Raw genomic sequence first — 24794 nt, 5'->3', positions numbered from 1 at the left:
TAAAAAAAAAATTGATGCCCTAAATGCTCGACAAAGTATTTGTGGACCAAAGAATGGAAAAAGGGCTATTGCCATTTGGCACCGGATTTTGTAGAATGAGCGTCTATCCTGTGCTCTTATGAAACATGAAAAGGGTTTCTTTTGTTAAGGGGGTACTACACCCCTGGCCAATTTTGTGCCTATTTTTGCATTTTTCTCAAAAATTATAGCACATTGGTGACAAGTAAGATATGTATATTATAGGGGCAAGGACTACAACTACTGCACTGAAAATTCAGCAACTCAAAGCAAGTAGTTAAATTGATTTATTGATCAAATATTGGTTTTCCCTCATTTTTGACTGTAACGCCACAACTATTGTCTGTGCTGAAATAAAATTTCCAGTGCAGTAGTTGTAGTCCTTGCCCCTATAATAATAATAATATACATATCTTACTTGTCCCCAATGCGCTATAATTTTTGAGAAAAATGCAAAAAAAGGCACAAAATTTGGCAGGGGTGTAGTACCCCTTAAAGTTATGAAAATTGATCAATTCCCGGCGACCATTATTTTATTTTTTTGTGAAGATTGTCAGGCTTTCCTGTGAGATTTTTGCTTTCGTCGTCGTAAATGGCTATAATTTCCATCAATTTACTTACGAAACTTGGTGATCTTTGCAAATTCAACCATAAAGTCATCATTGTTGATTCTTATTTAAATCTACTGTAAAATCAAGCCCGTTTGTCAATATTGATGAAAACTAAGCTAAGAATGATGATAGTTTTGACATTGTTTCATTGTTTACATTTTATTTGATGCAGTCGGCCCGTAAAGTCTGCGTCATTCTTTGACGCACAGCCTACGGCAGGGTCTTAGCTAGAAATTGAGGGTTGCCCGTCATTTGAATCAAATTGCCTGTCCTAATTTGACCTTTGAAACATTTACTAGACATCTATTATAGCCCATTGGGGGTTCAAAGAGTTCAAATATGTGCTGATATGGCCTTGTTCTTCAAATTGGGTCTACTAAAAAGGTCAATTAGCTTCTCAAAACATAAAATTTATAATACCGTACAGCATCTGTCAAAGGCATTAATTTTGCCCGTCCCAAGAGCAAACTGGCCGTCTAAAATGACGGCCAGACGGGTGGCTAGCTAAGACCCTGCGCACAGGTTTTACTAAAACAAATTTCTGTGCATCAGAAGCTCCAGAAACACGTCCATGACGCAATGCCAATGACGCAGGTTAGTGCGACCCTTGGTATTTTAGATACAGTATCTCAAGCTATTAATAGTCACTGACCAGGGTTCAAATTCGGCTGTATCGCATAGCATTAGCACTATAGCTATAGGCAAAATATTAAATTCTCGATCATGAGAGCAAACTTGGGTACGCACAGATATTTGCGTCGAGCGTGCTACGCAAAGTCAAAGTCAGACCAGCTTTTGAGAATTGACCAATCACACGATCGTTACTAGGCAAGGTCAAGGTCAAGGCGCGATCGTGTTATTCTACGAAAATAACGCTGACGCAGAAGGTTCATCCTCTCATGATCGAGAATTGGTTATTTTGCCTAGGCTATAAAATAATAGTTTCTCGATCATGAGAGTATGAATGTACTGCGTGCACTGCGTAATGTCGCAAGTTTAGTGGAATGACACAATAGCGCGATCGATTGTGCACGCCCAGGAAATGCAGAGCGTGTGTGGTAGGCGTTGTACGCCGACGCAATTGAATTGTCATTGCGTGCCTAAATTGAGCTCTCACATGCTCATGATCGAGAAATTATTATTTTAGCTATCTGTCAGTTTGCTCCACATTTTGTCATTTTTGAAGTAACTAACTGCTACCCAATTTTGCATTTGTATAGCACTTTTTGTAGTGCTTTAGCATATGGAAGTATCCTGATTATGAGGGATTAACCAAAAACTGCTACGCAAAAGTTTTAAACGAATTTGAACCCTGTCACTGATGTTGCCTAGTGCGGCGAATTCGACACCCCTGCAGGCTGCAGCCATTTTTTGCAGGTGCAGAAAAAACGCAAGTTGCCACACACGATAATAAATTCGAGATGCAACAGTATGTTATGAAAGATTTCTTATTATGTTCTTTACAATATTACCATCATTGGAGTGGCCAAAAACACGTCTTGCGGGGAAGCATTTCGACACAAAACTTGTATTTGTTCCATCATCTAATTTTATCCCAACCGGGACAGCCATGATGGATTGTCTGGTTGTCTTGGCAACCAAACAAAATCTCCCACAATTCCATTCCAAGGAAATACCGGAAATGACATCATTACTTACGATGTTTTGATGTCGGAGGACTTATTTTGGAAGTTGTAAGTTTTTAAACAATGATTAAATCAATTATTTAGGATACCTTTTGTATATTCAAAATAACTCAGTCATAAAGTAAAAATGCTTATGTTTCTTCATCCGAGTTTATAGATAGTCAGTTTAGTTTCTAATGGCTGGATGATGAGACAGATGAATTCAAAATTTTAAGCTTAACTAATTAACTGCCATGACTGCCGAATTTGGCATGCGAATCTGTAGTGTTGGAAAATGTCAGCGCAATCTAGACTCGCTCGCCAGTCCTACGATACATACGTAAGGACTGGCTCACTCCATTTTGTCTGTCTATGGAAAATGCACACTTAAGTAACGGTTTGCGCAGATCAGATATCGATATATTCGAAAAATTTCTTCAAAATTTCATCAAATCAAATTCAAAGCCAAGGTATTCTGTCGGTCGGACATCCGGGTTATCTCTAGTCTCGGGCCCAAACTGCATGTGGCTCACGGTTTGTTGTGAACAACAGAAACCGGCTGTGAAGGAGGCTACATAGCGATGTTGCTGGAGTGGCATTCAATTTCGGAAAAAAGCGACACTTTCGACCATGGAATTTAATTTTAAGTTTGTCAGTATATAAACGGTAAATCAAGTAAGTTTATTTCACTCTGAAGACTTAGAAACGGTTGTTTGATTCCACTGACTATTTGCGATCGAAATTTACATAACACCAAGGACAGAAATCATCAACAAAAATCGAATCTGGGACTTGTTTTCACTCGAACATCATCAACCGGAAGTGACGTGACACGGACCGACAGAATATAAAATTAATACCCACCTTATTGTTCTTGCTTATTTAAGACTCGGTTGAAACTAAATTAAGGATCGAATGCATTTTAGTGTCCAAAAAGGCAAAATTATCGTCAAAGTTCTTCCGAATTCTCCACCCGGCCTTGCGAAGGGTGCAGAATTGGAATCGGGAATAAAAATATCCGATCTTTGCAATCAAAAACACAAAATTACAACTTTGGACGTACTATTGGCAAATGACATTATTGTCAAACAATATAGAATAGAACATTTTATGTCAACTTGTCAAAATATTGAACAAATGTGCTCCCTAAACTTGTGGCGACTAGGCAAAATGGTCTTATGGTGGGACCACAAAATACCTGGTGGCGTTACATTTTTCTCTCCCCTTTCTGATTTAACTTGTTGTCACAAAGCTATTCTTGGTCCAATTGCATCAAGTTTGGGCTCATTATACAGCTTGATTATTCTAATTTTCAAATATGTTTCACAATTTGGAATTCAAATTTGTTTAATTAGTGAAAAATATTAAAATGTTAACGAAGGTAAACCTGGTGGATAAGTGGTAGAGGAGTATGTACAATCTCTATGGCAAATGCTTTGAAGACATGATATCTTTTTGAATTTTAATTATATCATTGTCAAATTGTGTGCTATACATGCAAATCATACCTCAAATGAAAGCTTGTTTATTCATTATTCACATTCAGCTATTAATTTTATCTAATCGTGTTTACAAGTATTCACTGAGGACTGCAAATCACAAGAACCACAATTATTTCCTATTCACTTAGACACAAATGCCAAAATTTTCAGTTACAACATGCGTTTTGGCTTTCAATTGTTGTATCTTGAGAATTATACACCCTAAGATAGGAAATGTATACATTTTTGGAAAGCTTTTTACCCCAGGAATCTAAATATGCAGTTAAAATAAATGTAGGATACACTCTAAAGAAAATATTCTCAAAAATGTAATCAACATTTTGTGCATGAAGTTACGTATATATTTTCCCACCCTGTATCACCACTTTGGTTAATCACAACATAGCAAAAGTATACATTTTATTAAAGCTCATAGTGTGGCCTGTCACAACATTGGATTTCATTTCAGGTATTCCATACCAGTAGCAAATGTAATAAATAATCAATTTACTAGTAAAATTAAATTTTTTCATAATATCACCCTATATATTTTCTTACGCACCCTGTATACCAACTTCAATTTTGCATAGTTGGATTCCTTGGAAGATAAGCTTTCCAAAAATGTATAGTTTTTCTGGTGTGAGATGTATAGTTTTATATATATGTATCAATTTTAGTGAAAAGGAAAATAAATGATCAAAATCAGTGCTTGTAACGCAAATTTTATGTGCCCCACCATATGACACATGACCAAATAATTCCCATTAAAATGCATGGGAAACTGAAAGTGCATAACACCGGCTAGTGCAATCTCATCTGCAATTCTCCATATCTGGAAATAATTTTCAAGTATATAGATTGCCGGTACTTAGTACTAGTATGATGACTATTTAGTGCACTTTTTGGAATTAACATATATTCGGTCAGCTAGCCGTACGAGCTACCGTAATTTCCGGAATATAAGCCGTGGGTTATACGTTATTTTTGGAGCCGCCGAAAGTCAGTGCGGCTTATACGGCGATGCGGCTTATACAGCAACGTTTGAAGCAGAAAAACACACAAGAAAAAAAAAAAAAAAAAAGCCCGACTCGACCGCTGGTGAGTGAGCCAATCGACAAATTGTTCAAAGTCATCAACATCGCACCGTAATCCTCTTTTATGTCAGTTCATTCAAGGAAATTTTGATTGACAGTCTCATTGATTGACTGACATGACTTGAGTATTATCCCCGAGAAATTATCAACAGACGCCATTCATCCCGTCCCAATTTAATCATGATCGCATTGATGGAATTATCATTCAATCATTCTCATAATTGCAGCGATTTATTAATAGAAAGTGTAAAAAATTATTGTAAATTTTTCTTGCATTTTTAATTTCATTCTTGTACAATTGTGAAGTTTGAGTAAAAAAAAATATGGTTGTTCGTTTTTATTAACATTATAAAAGTTTCATATCTGTCATGTTTGATCGATCCTTGAAAGCAAATTATGTAGGAGGCCTACCTCACACTCATGCACTGGCGCATTGGGCGTTGGCTCTCATTCAGCCCTTAGCCAACTAGCAAATAACTTTCTGAATTTCTGGTACCACACATCGGGTACTTTCCCCGTGTGCTTTCGCTCATTACGGTAATTATTCATACACAACCGCGGAACCCGGTTCTGCCCATAGACGTTGAAAGTAGACATTTTTGGTAAACAACTTTACTGAGCGACCTTGTACTTCCCGGGTAGTCCTCATTAAATATTCATAACTTCATTCATACCGACCGTGGGAAAGTATCAATTACACCATATTTAGAAACATGTTTACCTGGGCATTTGCCTCCTGAGTCCTGGGGGCCGGGTGATGATCTCACCAGGCCACGTGTATTATTCATGTTGGTTCTGATTTTATTCTCTGAATATGGGTTTTGTTTCATATACAATTATTTTTAAAGCAAGTTTATGGTCAAGAAGTTTATTTTTATAAAATTTGAACGAATTAAGGTTTTGTAATTTTTAAAAAACCACTTTTCTTAACCATGCGATTGGCGATTCCCGATCAAATTGATAAACAATGTGATGTGAAGGGGAATCCCTGTGATGACGATCGACGTTTGAGATACGTTTTGATGGGGTTTCCCGACTTGCTCATCAGGGCTAGCAGTAGCACATGGCGAACGACCCCAAGACCCGGAAGATGGAGGATGCAACCTCGCGGCGCGGCGGTGTGTGATGGACTATTTCAGCTCAGAATTCGTCAATTATCATTGGTATTTTGAATACATAAAAATCATACAAGGATACGCTATCGCTTACGGAATTGCTGAACTGGGATTATTTTATTAATTTGGACAGTACACAGACATTGAAGAACAAGATAATGATCGAGTACAAGTTACATTAATTACGTCATGGATCAATATACACACAGCGCGGTATTCCCCATGTTGATACCATGCTTGAGGATCAAATAAAACGCCGAGGTCAATGAAATTGACCCAATTAGTAAGTTAGGAACAACATTTAAACCATTTTGCTGATAAAATGTTGTCTGATGACATAAACTTTTATTTATTCTTGGACTTCCATTTATATATGCACGAAATTGGTTTTAATATAATATTGGTTTACTTAAAACAAATAATTACCTCACTCCTCAGTTTGCTTTGTAGCGCCACAATCGTGAAAATAGCGCATTACAGAAGAGTATGCATGTCAAAATCGGCCGTTCGTGGTGCGGCTTATATGGTGGTGCGGCTTATACGCCGCCGTTTGAATCTTATTTTAGCATTTTTTGGACCTGCGGCTTATACTCCGTGCGGCCAATATTCCGGAAATTACGGTAGTCTTCCTTCAGCTTCTGACATCACCCGGCTATCCGAACGCACTTCTACTAAAACATTCATATAATCTGCTCATAACTGGACTTTCACATATATCACTCTGCACATCTGGAACAACTTACCAGCTGAAATCGAAACTGTGTCTGTGACACACTTGCTAAATTCAAAAAATGTTTGAAAACACACTTGTATCCAAATGATGAATAATATATTATTGCCATTGATCTACGTGTATTTTTGACCTCCTCCCTCCCCCTCATTAAAACGTTGAATAATAACCTACCACAAGAAAAGTATACATTTTCAGAAAGGAAATTACATGAGGAATCTGAATATTGCATTCCAAAAATTGTTGGAGATAATATAAAACATTTATAGCCGAAAGTTGCAACAAAAAAAATGTTCAAATTAACTTATTTTTTGTGCACCCTGTATGATCATGTTTACTGTACATACAATTTATTTGAGTTGCTTAAAGGGGCATTTCGTGATCCACAGCCTCATCCCCCCACTTTTCCCAAAAAAAGTTGAGATTTTTACACCACTGGATACCTCTGGCTACATAATGTTTATGTACCAACTATTAATTCGATTAATTCGTTTAGCAAAAATATCGCCAAATTTGAATTTCGTTCTGGTGCACCAGAACGAAATTACAACACATTGTCTATGGAGCCGTGTAATACACATAATCATGCATAACTCGCAAACGCAAAATCGGAATCAACTGAAATTTTGGATATAAGCTTTTTTCGTGGATACCTACTGAAAAATGTCATAAAAAGAGGATGCTAGGATCACGAAATCCTCCTTTAATTGAAGCAATGAATTGACAGCATATCCTCCAAATTTGATGAATGGTGCAAATAATAAAATCTTGCAGATTAATTCGTTTCGCAAAGATATCGTGAAATTTGAATTTCGTTCTGGTATACCAGAACGAAATTACAACACAGTGTCTTTGGAGCAGTGTAATACATATAAGGCCAAGTAAAAAATAAAACATGTTTCACGTCCGGGTTTTCAAAAAAAGGAGGAAGAGGGGGCTTTTTATTTTCTATTTTTTATCGCAAAATTGGTGTAAATACCCATATGTACTTAGAGCTGTTTTAAAGCGTATACAATAATGACTAGAAAAAGGAGGAGGCCCTTTTTTATTTGTTGTTCTGGGAGTTACACCCCTCTAATGATCACAAAACCGTCCTAAAATGTTTCTTGTATCTTACAGGGATGTGAGAGTTCCTCTTTTCAGCTGATTTCCTCTTTTTTTGTTGCCAAAATTTATGTGTTTTTCTTTTATTTTCAGCCCATATTTGGCGTTTTTACCCTGATTTTACGCTGTTTTTAGTGATTTTCCTTGTTTTTGGTCTGTGGCCTCTCACACCCCTGATCTTAACAAGGCTATAGAAAGCATCCCAACTTCCTAGACATATTTTTTGAAAAGTTTTAGCTAAATTTCAAAAATAAAAATATATTTGAGAAACCTCAAAAAGGAAGCGGGAGGGGCGTGAAACATGTTTATTTTTTTATTTGGCCTAATCATGCATAACTCACAAATGCAAAATTGGAATCAACTGTAATTATGGGAATAAGCTTTTTTTGTGGATATCTACTGAAAAATGTCATAAAAAGAGGATGCTAGGATCACGAAATACTCTAAAAGAATTATCACAAAAAGTGCACATGTTTTTATGTTTAGAATGTTGTTATATTAAAGGGAGTCAATACCTACCCACCTTATGACATGCAACCAAATGTTCTTTGGGACCATCTAAGGAAATATTCACCTGTTTGTCAGGCTCTGAATTAAGTTGGTAAAAAATAATACATACTGAAAAATGTCATAAAAAGAGGATGCTAGGATCACGAAATACTGTAAAAGAATTATCACAAGAAGTGCACATGTTTTTATGTTTAGAATGGTGTTATATTAAAGGGAGTCAATATACCTACCCACCTTATGACATGCAACCAAATGTTCTTTGGGACCATCTAAGGAAATATTCACCTGTTTAATAATAATAATATGCACATATTTATTAAGCGCTTACAAAATTAATCTCGAAGCGCTGTACAAAGCATTAAAAACATAAAAACAATAAGCAACTAGAGTCAACAGACGCTGAATACAAGTCGCAATTTGACCCCTATAACTTGACACCTGGGTTACGGATGGGGTCAACTGCTCTTGCACTGTGCTTAGGATGTCATAAGAAATATTCCTGGTGAATTTCAGCTTAATCGGAACTTAAACATGGATTTTGATTTTTTGAAAATTTTTGATTGACCTTTTGACCCCTTTAATGACCTTTGACCTCAATGTAAAAAAAACCTTATGTACACCGACAAAATGCATTGTTTCAATTTTAATTAAAAAATTCTAACATGTTCAGTTCTTGAGATAAAAATTCTTGAAGTTATTCAGCTAAAAACAGGAAGTGACCCCTTAATGACCTTTGACCCCCAAAATAAAAATACCATGCATACATCAGGGAACACTAATTCATGTATGTTGGTTATATTATTCTGGTCTGTTTACATTTTGAGATAAAATTTTTTTGAACATTTTTGGTTTTTGACCGGAAGTAACCCCTTAATGACCTTTGACCCCAAACCTGTAGGCATCCTAAAGACCCTGGCTAGTAGCAATGCATGTGTGCTAATGGCGACTCTCTGCTATATATTTTGTAAAGACAGTGATTTTTTGAATATTTTTAGCTTTCAGACCGGAAATGACCCCTTAATGACCTTTGACCTCAATTCTTTTTAGGAAGTTTTAAGCACTGCCACATGTTGATTCATATGCATGAGTCACATGATCATTGCATGAAATTTGTGGAAGGAGTAGCATTTTTTGTGAAATCACATTTTTGACCATTATAGCTAGGTCAAAGGTCACAGCGAGGTCAAAGTCAAATGGAAGGTTTGGCCTAGCCCAGTGGTCATTTGGGTCAACTTTGGTTGAAATCTGTCAATCCTTTGCGAAGCTAGATGCAGTTGATTGGTTGCCAGAAGAAAGAAGAAGAAACTAGAGTCAACAGACGCTGAATACAAGCATGATTTGACCCTATAACTTGACCCCTGGGTTACGGATGGGGTCAACTGCTCTTGCACTGTGCTTAGGATGTCATAAGAAATATTCCTGGTGAATTTCAGCTTAATCGAACTTATACATGGATTTTGATTTTTTGAAAATTTTGATTGACCTTTTGACCCCTTTAATGACCTTTGACCTCAATGTAAAAAAACCTTATGTACACCGACAAAATGCATTGTTCCAATTTTAATTAAAAATTCTAACATGTTCAGTTCTTGAGATAAAAATTCTTGAAGTTATTCAGCTAAAAACAGGAAGTGACCCCTTAATGACCTTTGACCCCAAAATAAAAATACCATGCATACATCAGGGAACACTAATTCATGTATGTTGGTTATATTATTCTGGTCTGTTTACATTTTGAGATAAAATTTTTTTGAACATTTTGGTTTTTGACCGAAGTAACCCCTTAATGACCTTTGACCCCAAACCTGTAGGCATCCTAAAGACCCTGGCTAGTAGCAATGCATGTGTGCTAATGGCGACTCTCTGCTATATATTTTGTAAAGACAGTGATTTTTTGAATATTTTTAGCTTTCAGACCGGAAATCACCCCCTTAATGACCTTTGACCTCAATTCTTTTTAGGAAGTTTTAAGCACTGCCACATGTTGATTCATATGCATGAGTCACATGATCATTGCATGAAATTTGTGGAAGGAGTAGCATTTTTGTGAAATCACACTTTTGACCATTATAGCTAGGTCAAAGGTCACAGCAAGGTCAAAGTCAAATGGAAGGTTTGGCCTAGTCCAGTGGTCATTTGGCTCAACTATGGTTGAAATCTGTCGAAGCATAAGAGAGCTAGGGCGAAACGTGGCAAGTCACGCAAAATGTCACGAGTTGCCAGAAGAAGAAGAAGAAGAAGAATTAAGAAGAGACAGAACAAGCCGACATCCGTCGTCGGCTTGTAACTAGAGTCAACAGATTCTGAGTACAAGCCACGCAGTTGACCTTTGACCCCTAAACTTTGACCTTTGGGGTCATAAATATTATTATATTTTTAACATGTTTAGAATGTCGTAAGAATAATTCCTGTTGAATTTCAGCTCGATTGGACCAATTTCGAAATTTGACCTTTGACCCCTATAACTTGACCCTTGGGTCACGGATGGGGTCAACTGCTCTTGCATTGTGCTTAGGAAGTCATAAGAAAGATTCCTGGTGAATTTCAGCTTAATCGAACTTATACATGGATTTTGATTTTTTAAATTTTTGATTGACCTTTTGACCCCTTAATGACCTTTGACCTCAATGAAAAAAAAACCTTATGTACACCGACAAAATGTATTGTTCCAATTTTAATTAAAAAATTCTAACATGTTTAGTTCTGGAGATAAAAATTCGTGAAGTTATTCAGCTAAAAACAGGAAGTGACCCCTTAATGACCTTTGACCCCCAAAATAAAAATACCATGCATACATCAGGGAACACTGATTCATGTGTGATGGTTATATTATTCTGGTCTGTTTATCTTTTGAGATAAAAATTTTTGAACATTTTTGATAATTTTGGTTTTTGACCGGAAGTAACCCCTTAATGACATTTGACCCCAAAACTGTAGACATCCTAAAGACCCTGGCTAATAGCAATGCATGTGTGTTAATGGTGACTCTCTGCTATGTAATTTGTACAGACAGTGATTTTTTGAATATTTTTTACAAATTTTTCAGATTTTGACCGAAATGACCCCTTAATGACCTTTGACCTCAATTCTTTTTAGGAAGTTTTAAGCACTGCCACATGTTGATTCATATGCATGAGTCACATGATCATTGCATGTAATTTGTGGAAGGAGTAGCATTTTTTGTGAAATCAACATTTTTGGCCATAAGGTCAAGGTCAAAGGTCACAGTCAGGTCAAAGTCAAATGTAAGGTTTGGCCTAGTCCAGTGGTCATTTGGCTCAAGTATGGTTGAAATCTGTCAATGGCTGGCGGAGCTAGAGCATTTTGATTGGTTGCCAGAAGAAAGAAAGAAGAAAGAATTGGAAGAAGACAGAACAAGCCGACATTCGTCGTCGGCTTGTAACTAGAGTCAACAGACGCTGAATACAAGCCGCAATTTGACCCCTATAACTTGACCCCTGGGTTACGGATGGGGTCAACTGCTCTTGCATTGTGCTTAGGATGTCATAAGAAATATTCCTGGTGAATTTCAGCTTAATCGAACTTAAACATGGATTTTGATTTTTTAAATTTTGATTGACCTTTTGACCCCTTAATGACCTTTGACCTCAATGAAAAAAAAAAACTTATGTACACCGACAAAATGCATTGTTCCAATTTTAATTAAAAAATTCTAACATGTTTAGTTCTTGAGATAAAAATTCTTGAAGTTATTCAGCTAAAAACGGGAAGTGACCCCTTAATGACCTTTGACCCCCAAAATAAAAATACCATGCATACATCAGGGAACACTAATTCACGTATGTTGGTTATATTATTCTGGTCTGTTTACATTTTGAGATAAAAATGTTTTGAACATTTTTGATAATTTTGGTTTTTGACCGGAAGTAACCCCTTAATGACCTTTGACCCCGAAACTGTAGGCATCCTAAAGACCCTGGCTAATAGCAATGCATGTGTGTTAATGGCGACTCTCTGCTATGTAATTTGTACAGACAGTGATTTTTTGAATATTTTTACAAATTTTTCAGATTTTGACCGAAATGACCCCTTAATGACCTTTGACCTCAATTCTTTTTAGGAAGTTTTAAGCACTGCCACATGTTGATTCATATGCATGAGTCACATGATCATTGCATGTAATTTGTGGAAGGAGTAGCATTTTTTTTTTTTTTTACGTTTTTGGCCATAAGGTCAAGGTCAAAGGTCACAGTCAGGTCAAAGTCAAATGTAAGGTTTGGCCTAGTCCAGTGGTCATTTGGCTGAAGTATGGTTGAAATCTGTCGAAGCATAAGAGAGCTAGGGCGAAACGTGGCAAGTCACGCAAAATGTCACGAGTTGCCAGAAGAAGAAAGAATTGAGAAGAGACAGAACAAGCCGACAATCGTCGTCGGCTTGTAAATATTATATATATAGGCAAAAAAATAAATAGATTAAAAACCTTCACAAGAAACATAATAAAAGCAAGCAACAAAAAATAATAAAGGGCACGACAAGTGGGTGGCTATGGCAAAACGCACGATGGAAAACCAAGAGCCAAACCATCCACCCGTCGTGCGCCGCAAAACACAATATTGCAAGGCAGTGCCGCACGGCCAGTGGATGGTTATGACAAAACGCACAAGAAAACAAAAGAAAGTCATCCATCCATCCACTCGCCATGCGCCACCCAAAACAAAACATGCAAGTCAAGGGAACGGCAGGCCAACGGTCCCTCCAACGAGACCGACAAACACCAAACCAGGAGAGAACAACTCCATCAGCCAACCGCTGCCTTTAACAAAAACATGAATGGTAATACTTACCAATTAACAACAAAAGCAGCATAAATATGATAAACTAGTCAGTAGCATAAGCACATGCGAATAAATGAGTCTTTAATTGAGATTTGTATTGTTCAATGTTGCTTGCGTTCCTGATATGAAGTGGAAGACATTTCCAGAGTTTGGGCGCGCACACTGCAAATCTCCTATTGCCGTACGTTTTTGTGCGGGACTGCTTTTCCTCAAGCAAATATTGAGTAGCAGATCTGAGGCGACGTTTTGGTTCATACCGGTTGATGAGTTCTGAGATGTAAATGGGAGCTGCATCAGAGAGTGACTTAAATGTCAGAAGCAAGATTTTATATTCAATTCTCTGGCGCACCGGTAGCCAATGAAATTAGCGCATTATCGGTGTTATGTGATCATGTTTACGGATGCGAGCAACCACCCTTGCAGCGGCGTTTTGCATACGTTGTAACTTTGAAAGTTCTTTGTCCGGAAGACCGTACAAGATAGCATTACAGCTGTCCAGTCTGGAAGTACATAAGCATGCACAAGCTTTTCTGCACTATCCTGATCAAGGTAGCGACGCAACTTTCCGATCTTTCTAATCGCAAAAGAGGCGGTTCTGCAAATGTTGTTGACATGGTTGGACATGGTAAGTGTGTCATCCAAGATCACAGCAAGGTCTCGAACGCAGGCGGAGGGCGAAACGGAAGAGCCACCAACATTGATGTCATTCAGATGTAATTTATTTGTGAACTGGGAAGTCACATGCAATACTTCAGACTTATTGTCGTTGAGCATCAGTTTGTTTTCTGCCATCCAGCTCTTAATATCACAAATACACGCTTCTAATCTTGCCAAGACATTGCCACGGTCTTGAGGCTTCATCATGATATAAAGCTGCATGTCATCGGCATAGGTGATGCTAGACAGATAGTGAGCATCTATAATGTCTTGCAACGGGCCCGTATATAAAACAAACATAACTGGTCCTGCGACAGATCCCTGGGGCATTCCCCAGTCAAGAGTAATCGGATCTGATGTTGTTATTGTTTTTAAAATCTATAATTTCATCAAATCCAATTTGGTTTATATTTCTTATTTCACAGGATTAAGGCTATAACTTCTTAAAATGGGACACGGAGATAGTCCTGAGTATTCCAGCAATCATCGAGATAGCCCAGATTATCACGACAGAGATAGAAAACACAGGAGGCATGTTAGAAATAGGTCAAGAAGTAGATCACGTTCAAGGGATCGTAATCAGCATCATCGTAATCATCAAAGAAAAAGACAATCAAGCAGCAGTAGATCCAGATCAAGGTCTCGGTCTATTTCACGTTCACCATCACCACCTAAGTACAGAGAGAAAAGAGACAGACGAGGGCTTGGGTATGAAGGCAAAGAGAAAAAATGGGACTTTGATAAATACAGAGATGAAATAGAAGATAACAGAGGCAGGCAAAATAATGACAGATGGAAGGACAAAGATGAGGCATGGCAGCAACAACAAGACAAATTTATGGAAAAGTAAGGAACTCTTTTTTTTTCAGTGATTTTGTCATGAATGATGCGGTATTTATACATAGCATAACCAACTAGTTGACGTCATGCAGGCTCAAGCACAACATCGCCAATAATGCCCATATCATACTAAACACATCAAAAGAAATAAGTCCCCCTCTGAACATGTCATCATAACATTGTAAGGTTTCGTTTTGTACCAATAAAACTAACTTTGAAATAATTATATGACTGTTTACTAAGTGCTGTGTGAAAATAAGAGATTTCCATGACTTCAGGGCTGAATGAGCCTAAATTGAAGGCAAAAACTGCCCTTTTCAAAAGTCACAAAGTAGGCCTATGCTTGTCACAGAAGTTGATTCATGGCTTGTTAATGGAAAACCCCATGTGTTTGAGTGCAGTTTAAAATCCTCACCAAGTGAACATTTACTGTTTAATGTGTATCGATTCTTGATCATTCAGCCATGCAAATCCCCTTGGTGCAGAGTTCAGCACAGTGAGTTGTAAGATGGCCAGTTCCATGCCTTGTCCCAATACGCCTGGCAGTTAACAAGCATAGGCCTACTTCGTGACTTTTGGAAAGGGCAGTTTTTGTCTTCAATTTGTGTTCATTCAGCCATGAAGTCATGGACATCTTTCATTTTCACAAAACACTTAGTAAACAATCATATAATTATTTCTAAGTAAGTTTTATTGGTACAAAGTTTTACTTTACGATGTTATGACGAAATTTTCAGAGGGGGACTTATTTCTTTTGATGTGTTTATGAATAGCAAGGAGCGTAAGATTAATTAGTGATATACATGTAACTTCCCTTGCTTATTACGGCAATTGCCGATATCTGATCGATAAGTCACTCACTCGCATGCTGTAGCATCAAATCACAAGCAGTTGACTTGAAGGCAACTTTGTTGTTATGTCACTATCCACGACTGAATGTTGGTTCAGGGATTGAGTTTTACAGCACGGTAGAGCGATCACACACCATTACACACCTAAAATCGCCTGTCCGAGTGCAATTTAAAGCACACCTCAATTCCTAAACTTCTTACCGAGTGCAATTTAATAGCACACCTGACAGCCCGCCATTTCCAGAAGTGCGGTTTGTAGCACGCCTGTCATTTTCAAAACTCAACCCCTGAGCAACTGTGCAAATGCGCTTTGATCACCAGGGATTTTGAATCGCATGCTGCTACAGCTAGTATAATATATGGCCTTTAATTATTAAAGTGGGAAATACTCTTGCACAAATCAAGTTATGATCAACATCACCTCTATATAACCAGTATTCCTGCTAAGGCCATATGGCCCAAAATATACAACATGTTACTCTTACTCTCTTACTCCGTCGACTCTTGCTGTTGGGCATTAATGATGGCTCGCCATATCCTCCTGTCCTGCATGCTAGTCTCAATTTCTGCCACCGTATATCCTGTGTCTACTTGGAGCAGTTCCACAAAGGTCTTCTTGGGACGTCCTTTGGTTCTTTTTCCTTGTGTGGGTTTCCAAGTAACCAGATCAGATGTAATCCTCCCTTTAGCTCTCTTACTATGTCCTGCAAACTGTAGTCGTCTTGTGGTGATTTTCAAAGTTACAGGTGGAATATCCCCATACAATTCCTTATTGGTCATATGCATCTTCCAGCTCACATTTAGTGCTGATCGTAGCATTCTAGTGTAGCATCCATCCATTGCTTTGCCAATTTTCTTGGTGATGGTCCAGGTTTCACAACCATCAGGGTTGTAGCTAGACCAAGTTGAGTGCCGGCTAATCTTACTATCAAATTAGAGTGCTAGCTCGGGGCACAATCTTTTTAGCGAACATGAGGGATCGGGGAATAGGATGGGGGTATACCCAAAAAATATTTTTTGGTTTTTTACTCTTTTTATGATGAATAAATCATTTGTGGGGAAAAATTTAAAAAAAATTTAAAAAACGGTGCCGACCGGCATGGCTACAACCCTGACAACCATACAATAGGATGCTTTCAACAGTGGCTTGGAACAGTTGCAACATGTTAAGAAAAAAAAGTGGCTTATAACTTCTCACTTGGTAATTTTATCATGAAATTGCTAAATTGGCCCTCTAATTAATGCCTAATAGCATCTGAAACTTTGTAGAACTACAAATACGCAGTACTTTATCATGATTACTGTTTTTGATCAGTTTGAATTTTACAATATTCACATTGTTTCAATATAACTCAAATTTGAGTATTTTATGAATACAGTTGTTTATAGTCACCAATTTAGGGGTGTCAACTAGATATTGTTAACTTTTTTGATATGTTTATCTCCACAGGAGAAGAAATGAGCGATGCAAAATAGCAACAACGGGGGTGATGGATGTTTGGAGTGGCTCACCAATACGAACAGAAGTAGAGTAAGTCTTATCACATAATATTTTTTATTATTCAGGTCTAAGGATGAAAAACCTTACTATTTCGCCCACTGCAAAGTTCCACCATATGCAAGGAGAGCCTCCAACTGGCAATAAACATGAAAGGAAACTTAACACAATGTTATATGGCTGGTTCAATTCCCATTCATGCATGCTGCCAGATCGAGGTTCTCCTCACATATGGCAGAACCATGCAAAGGGCGAATTGAATTAGCTTTTATACATGAATTACTTTGTCTGCGTGAGAAAATGATTGAATTCATGCCATGAAAATGTACCAATTTACAGATATATCCAGAGATTTTTGACCACCAACTGAAACTTAATTATTTCATCTGACCTATAAGATGTGCAATTGCTTTTTAATATTTCCCTCTGTGAGGGTAAAATCCCTGATGACTGGAAAAGAGCAAATGTCGTCCCAATACACAAATCTGGTAACATTAGTAGCATTGAAAACTATAGACCGATATCTTTGTGCTCCGTGGTTGGCAAGCTGTTGGAAAGGGTTGTTACAAGGAATGTTGTTGAGTATATGTACACGAGCGGGCTCATCTCTCCTCAACAACACGGTTTTATATCCGGTCGCTCTTGTACCACTCTCCTGACTACGGTTTGCCATCACTGGTCACACATTCTCGATAAGCGATCACCTCCTGATGTTGACGTCATCTTTCTTGACTGGAGTAAGGCCTTTGACAAGGTCAGTCATTCTATTCTTTTAAGGAAGCTTCATCTGTATGGTATTTGTGGTCCGCTTTGGCACTGGATCGCCTCCTTTCTTTTAAATCGTTACCAGTGTGTTCAGTTCAGAGGGGCATCCTCTGAGTGGGTCCCTGTTAAATCGGGGGTCCCACAAGGGTCTGTGCTGGGTCCTCTTTTGTTTAATCTTTTTGTTTTAGATCTTCCAAATTTTGTTCAGTCTCCTCTTCCACAATATGCAGATGACACGCTCCTTTATAGGCCTCTATACTGGAAGATGACGTCAATATCATTCAAAATGATTTAAATGAAATTGTTAGCTGGTGCAATATTAATAAGATGGCTTTAAACCCAGACAAATGTAAGGTAATGAGGTTATCCAGGAGAAATGTTGCTGGTCGACAGGTCCCATCGTATGTCATTCTTAATAAGCCCATTGATGTAGTCCAAAGTTATAAATACCTTGGTGTTTTAATTTCCTCTAATATGAAATGGGGTGATCATGTCAAGTATGTTACTTCAAGAGCTTCAAGACTCTTTGGTTTTATTAGGCGGCTGGTCCGTTGTAACGATCCAGATATTCTCGTCAGATTATTTTTCACCTTATGTAGACCCATCTTGGAATACGGAATACCAGGGTGGCTCCCTTACCAAATTGGTCATTTAAAATCACTTAAAAAAACTCAAAAACTTCTGGCTCGTGTTTGTGTTCCTGCTCCCCGGGTGGAGCTTAGTTACAATTTCAGATTAGAAATGCTTGGTTTATCTTCTATGCGTAACAGATATATTTACCTTGCTTTGTCTTTTGTTTCAAAATGTTTGTATGGGAGGTATGATATCAATCCTTTAAGTTTATCTCAGTGAATCCCGCCACAACGAGAATTTAAAATTTAGTCACACCTATGCTCGCACAGATGGTGTTAAATTCACTGTTTTCAACAGATTTCCTGCTTTTTTTGATCAACTCATCTCCGTAATCAACTTCTTTTCAGTTTAAATGGGTTTTTAACAAATTCCAAAGAGCACTTCAAAAATCTCAGCTGGAATTGATTTTTATAGAGTGTTTCTTATGTAATATGTTTAGTTTATTAATTTTATTTGTAAACCCCTTTCTAGTTCATGGGGAGAAATCCTGTCTCCTTCGGTGTGATCTCTGTTTTGCTGTGTTGTTTTTGCAGAGTTTTTAGGTTTAGCCACTTTGAAAGTGACTTTTGTTACTCTTGGCTATCCCTGCCAGAGGCTCTGTGTCTTGTTCTCCTGTTTTTGCACACTGAGGGAGTCTTGGATTCCTCATCATGGACTGGAGTCTTGCCTTTTAATAACTCCTATATGAAAATAACTCATGTTAATTGCTGGTCAATTGAAAATGTTATATACTTTTAATATTGTGCAATCATTGTATGTGTTTTACTGTATGTTTAATGTTTTTTATCTGGCAAATAAAATGAAATGAAATGAAATGAAATCATTGTATGTGTTTTACTGTATGTTTAATGTTTTTTATCTGGCAAATAAAATGAAATGAAATGAAATGAAATGAAATGAAATGAAAAATGTTTGAAATGAGCTTGCTAAATATATATATGAAAATAACAAATTTTGTTGACAAATAAAGTAGAACCTATTGCAGGCCTATTTTAAAATATATCCTGTTTCTCATTGTTTGTACATTGTAGCTCTGATGAATTTAGTGAAAAAGAAGAAAAGAATGGAAAATCTGATGCAAGCAGCAGTACTGATAGTGAAGGTGAGTTGATGTGTTATAATTTGTGCCAGAAAGGATACAAATTAATGACATTTCGTGTCTATAATATACCGCCCATTGTAGTTCTAAAGTGTACTTCAGTAAACAGGATTGCTTTGTTTTCTGGTTGCTGGTTCTGTGGTTCCTGAATGAAGGCGTAATAACATGTGGCACAAAAGGCTAATGAACACATTTCATTGGTTAATTTTGTAGAGGAAAGAAAAAGAAGAAGGAAGAAAAAGAAGGCAAAAGCCAGAAAAAGGAAGGAGAGAAAGAAAAAGAAAAGGTAAGTCAACTTCTGGGTTAGAATAGGTCGAATTCATGCATCCAACCAAGTTGGATCCAAACATTAACTTAAATAGTGTCACCGTATCATGCTTTTTTTCACAAATTTACTCAATTTTGGCTAAAAAATTCCTCAAATATACTTATTACAATACAGAATTGCAAATTCTTGTACAACGAATCTGATTCTTACTGGGCCAAAATTGTGACATATGGCCTCAGGGTAAACATTGTCTCAGCCCTGCCGGCTTGTGATCCTTCATCACTAAACAAACCATAAATTAACATAAACAGACCCTTTGAGTGCACCTTTTTTGATTGGCCTTAACTGTTACCCAATTCTCAACTAGGTTGCCATATGAAAGAGTGGTTGATGTGTATTGTGTAGACATTCAAAAGCTTACCAACTGAGTGTGTGTATCACATGAGTAGTATGAATACCAAAACCGTTCAATCAGTGATTGAAATTTCAAGGTTGTTACCAGCTTGTTTAGCGACAAAGGAGCACATGTTGGCTGGGCCAACTAGTCAGTGACTAAAGTAAACACTGCTCCACACACAGACCAACATGTATCTTGATATGTCAAGGTTGAAGCTGCTTGCAAAATATCCTGGTGTTTCTGATCTTTGACAACTTGCCTCCGCCTCAAGTTTAATTCCACATTTGAAAAAAAAAAAATTGTTGAGCAGCCATTTTGGAGGTCCAAGTGCATCATCCCATCTCTCCAATCACACTATGGGCATCTATGTGTAGCCGCCATTTCCAAATATGGCAGCAGCTTTCCTATAGGGAATCAAATACTGTTGATATGAAGTTTTACTTGTTTTGCATGTAGTAGAGCCTTCAATAGATAATGTTTGAGAAGTGGGGATCATTTGTGTGTACAATATATGATTTGCCATAGTTTTCAATTTTAAGGTATGAAGATCAAGTGTCTAAAAGTCATCAATAGCATTTATCATCAAGTTTGGATACATTTTAACATTTATCTGCAGCAAAAAGTCCAAGAAGAAGCGCAGAAAGAGCAGTTCCAGTGATGATTCATCGTCAGATTCTTCTGACAGTGATGAAGAGGAGCAGTGGGTGGAGGTTACCAAACGTAAGTTGACATTTGTAGGCCAGCAGGCCTGTAAAGAAGTAAGAAAACTCCTTATTTGAAAATGTTGGCATTTGGAGGGAAATATTGCTTCCTCCAGATAAAGCAATGTGTAAGAAATTAGGGGAAATGTTGTTGTCCTTGTAGAAAATTAGGTTATCTTGAGTAAAATAAACAGCTTTCACAGCCTGGTTAATAAGAGATGAATTTCCCTTATGAAGTGTCACCCTCCTGCCCTCCCCTTGTTGCTTTCATTCACCATACTTGCACTGCCAGTAGAGTATGCAAGATTTTCATAAAAAAACTGACACTATTGATTGCCTACTTGTTATACCAGTTTTCACCCTGATTTGGCAGTGACGTCAATGCATTCTGCGTGTTTCTACTGAGGGCCAAATTCCGTGCCGTGCCGGGTCATACCGGGTAACAAGCCCAGTAGAAACGATCTGGGTAATCGGTTGCCGTGTCATGCCGGGTCATGTGCTCGCCTTTCGTGATGCACCTCTTGAGGTGGCTCATGCCGGGTCAAAGCGTTTAATCCGCGCAGTAGAAACCAGCCGTGTGATCGGTTGCCGGGTCGAGGTCATGGGTGTTGCAAAAATAACGCGATTTATATTCTACTTGTATAGTATAGTAGCCTAGACCTATAATGTAGTAGGTTCCTTCTTTTTGATATTATATACACTGGCTTGATGTGTGACTCGCATGAACTTGATGAAGTAAAATGGATATAGGCCTACTTCTTTATAGTTCATGAGTTGGTTATAATTTGGCTGTAAATTAATTATCATAATAGCCAATTACTAGATCCACTGGTAAATTAATGCAATTTGTATTTTACGAAAACACTAAATTGTGATTGTAGGTCATATGCCATGAGCTGCCATGCGTAGACATTTAAATTTATGATACAACGTTGAACCGTCAAATCTGTTTTCCGTACGGAAAAAAATGCCGTGCATTGTGCGAGACACGGCTTTCTGGTCTCAGTAGAAACAAGCTGGGTAACGGTGGCCGGATTATGATCGGTAGTTTGTGCCCGGAAAATAGCGGGTCAAAAAGCCGTACGCTCAGTATAAACACGCTGAATGAGGCAGGTGTTTCGCACATGCACCTGTGCAGCATCTGTGCAGCATGCATGTGTACACTCACTGTTGCCAACGCTTAAGAAAAAAGGCTTGCGATTTGAAGATGCCCCCAATGGAATACATACTGACATCACTGCCACAGTGCCACATCAGGGCGAAAAATGGTATAGTTGGTGAAGACAACAACCATTTGTGACTTGATAATAAACTTATATCTTTATTTTATACTACAGGTGATGATCAGGATGCTGTTGTTGGTCCACAGTTACCTATGTCATTATCCGAGAGATCTGGACCCCTAGAGTAAGTACCATGTGATAATGCAGAATTGTTTGAAAATGTGAGTGAGGTGTAATAATAGGCTTATCATTTTTTTTAAATGATATCACAACAGGCATGGAGTGCAAATGGCAATACAATTGGCTATTCCAGTTGAAATTCCTTCACCGCTTATGTGAGATCAAATTGTAATCTTCCACACAGGCATGTGAATTTCAAACAGGGTTACCTGAACGGGGGACTCCATTTGAAATCTACAGTCCCTGTGTGGGAGATTATCAGATTAAGATCATGTCTAGCATAGGGGGTGTATGGATTTCAACTAGAATAGCCCAATATTGCTTAATTTGAAGTCTGATTACATTACACAGCTCATAATCTCAGATGCTGTCATTATAACACACCAATTACAATTCTATTACCCCCACGACCCATTATTCAAAACCGCGCACTGTGATTTGTTGAAACGTGTCACGTGAAAGACCATTAATTAAAGTGGCCAGGGCAACAAACTTTATCACTTACGCGTTGGCTACGCATAGGCAGTAAAAACGTTTAAATAATGGGTTCGGCTGCGCCTCACCCATTATTTACGTTTTTACTGCCTCAGACTCATTATTTGCGTGTAAAGGATAATGCCTTACCGAGAGACTTCATCAGTGCTCGGACCCCATACATGGGTGAGACCTACAAAGTAGGCATAAGGCCATATTTGTAATGAATGCAGGCCCCTAAATTGATTGTACTTTGATTTACTCCATACAGTTATGGTAGAGCTTTACTGCCAGGTGAAGGTGCCGCCATGGCCGCTTTTGTTGCAGACGGAAAGAGAATTCCTCGTCGTGGTGAAATTGGTCTGACAAGTGGTGAGATATCCACATTTGAGGATGCTGGTTATGTCATGAGTGGTAGTAGGTGAGTATATGCCAATGAGGTAGAATCAAAGAAAACTGACTTTGCCATTTTTGCATGTTGCATATCAACACATCTTAAGGCCCCAGATTATTTTGCCTGGCAAACTGTAATTCAAAGTGCATGGATGTTTGGGTTCTGTGTGTAACTCATGGGTTATGTCCTCCATGAGCGACTGATCAAGATGGGAGATTTGCTATAGCATTACATATGGAGCAATATTTTGAGTAGATAATCTTTGGGAATCTTTGGTATTTGCATAAATTTCATAGCAATTTTAACCTCCATGTCATGCGCTATGTCTTTATGGTTACCAGAAATTTGACCTATGATCATGAATTCTGCTGTTTATAAATCTGAAATGGATCAATCCAGACAGTAGCATCTTTGTTAATAACAATTAATAATAGTGGCTGAAATGTGACAAAAGTAGGCTGGCTGACTTTTATGTTTGTGAAGTAAACCTGGGCCACCCCTGGGCACCACATGTAATGGTCCTCCATTCAAGAGTCACTGAAACGAAGGCTTTTCACAATAGATAGTAATGCTTCTTTTATCTCTCTTCTTCAGGCATCGTCGTATGGAAGCAGTACGTATACGTAAGGAAAACCAGATCTACAGTGCCGATGAGAAGAGAGCGTTGGCATCATTCAACAAAGAAGAAAGAACGACAAGAGAAGGCAAAATTCTTAGAGACTTTAGGGAACTTGTCCACAAAAAGACTAGACAAGAGAAGAAATAATGAATGAATGAGGTACAATTCTTGCCACAGGCTGCTCATGGTTCATGGGACACTTTCACACATATGCAAGGCACAGGTCTCCTTGTAAAGCTGAACTTAAACTTTAGTTGTTGCTGTTACAAAATCCATTTTAACCTATGGGCTTCATATACTCCATTTTTATGAATGTTGAGCAGACAGATCAAATTACCTGTTGTTTTTAAAAAGCAGTGATACTTTCTCCAAGTTCATGACATTTCTTAAGCAGCAAAATTGTATTAGTTGATAGCTGCCTCTCAACTGGATCTACTCAAAAGTTATTTAGCACATTAATCAGTAAGGCATAAAACAAAATTGTTTGGTGCACTCCGACTGGCCCTAAAATAATGTCAACCTAAATTTTAATAGATTATTAGTCCTCGACCTGACTGTATTTTTTAAACATAACAGGAATAAATATTATTAAATACTATATACACTGTTTATTTTGTCCTAAATATTTGTGAAATTGGCTCTATACAATGCTTTCTAAGCAACTTGAACAGTATACGCTGGCGAAGTGATGTAATAAATCGGATCAACTACCATAGCAATAGGTGAAAACAATTTTAAATATATCACGCTGCACTACAAGCAGGTTACACTCATCACATGTGTATGTATGCAATCATAGATTGAATACAATACCAGTCTATTCAAAGATACTAATCTTACAGGTGCAAGTGATCAGCATGATATGGTTCAATGCAGAGGTACCATGTGAACTTACCAGTGCAGCGTGGTATATTCTAAAATTGTTTTCACCTATAATTGCTATGGTAGTTTATCCAATTATTACTTCGCCAGCATATTTTCTCAGCCATTGCAGAAAGTGGATTCTCTGAAAGTGAACTATCTTTCTATGACAGTAATATTTGTGCAGATGTTAATTTTTCATCCTAGTATTGTCAAAGCAAACAATAATAGATTAGAATGTATACCATTC

General features: G+C 37.8%; 2 protein-coding genes across 2 annotated transcripts in view; one reads left to right on the top strand and one right to left on the bottom strand.

Moving 5' to 3' along the window:
- LOC140155772 (X-ray radiation resistance-associated protein 1-like) overlaps positions 1-2203 on the bottom strand; it is a 72403-nt gene extending 70200 nt beyond the window's left edge. Inside the window, 1 exon segment of the mRNA XM_072178735.1 lies at positions 2102-2203. Coding sequence (XP_072034836.1) covers positions 2102-2201 — 100 coding nt within the window. The 5' untranslated portion in view covers positions 2202-2203.
- A 60-nt stretch (positions 2204-2263) lies between these two features.
- LOC140155774 (uncharacterized) lies at positions 2264-24291 on the top strand. Its single transcript, XM_072178736.1, has 9 exons — positions 2264-2323; positions 14167-14587; positions 16883-16963; positions 19360-19430; positions 19641-19713; positions 20709-20812; positions 22131-22200; positions 22942-23091; positions 23659-24291. The coding sequence occupies exons 2-9, from the start codon at positions 14190-14192 to the stop codon at positions 23828-23830; spliced, it is 1119 nt and encodes a 372-aa protein (XP_072034837.1). The 5' UTR covers positions 2264-2323; positions 14167-14189; the 3' UTR covers positions 23831-24291.
- The last annotated feature ends 503 nt before the right edge of the window (positions 24292-24794 follow it).

The sequence above is a fragment of the Amphiura filiformis genome, chromosome 6 (genome assembly GCF_039555335.1).
Source record: "Amphiura filiformis chromosome 6, Afil_fr2py, whole genome shotgun sequence".
NCBI classification, from domain to species: Eukaryota; Metazoa; Echinodermata; class Ophiuroidea; order Amphilepidida; family Amphiuridae; genus Amphiura; species Amphiura filiformis.
This window is presented reverse-complemented; position numbering and strand designations above follow the sequence as displayed.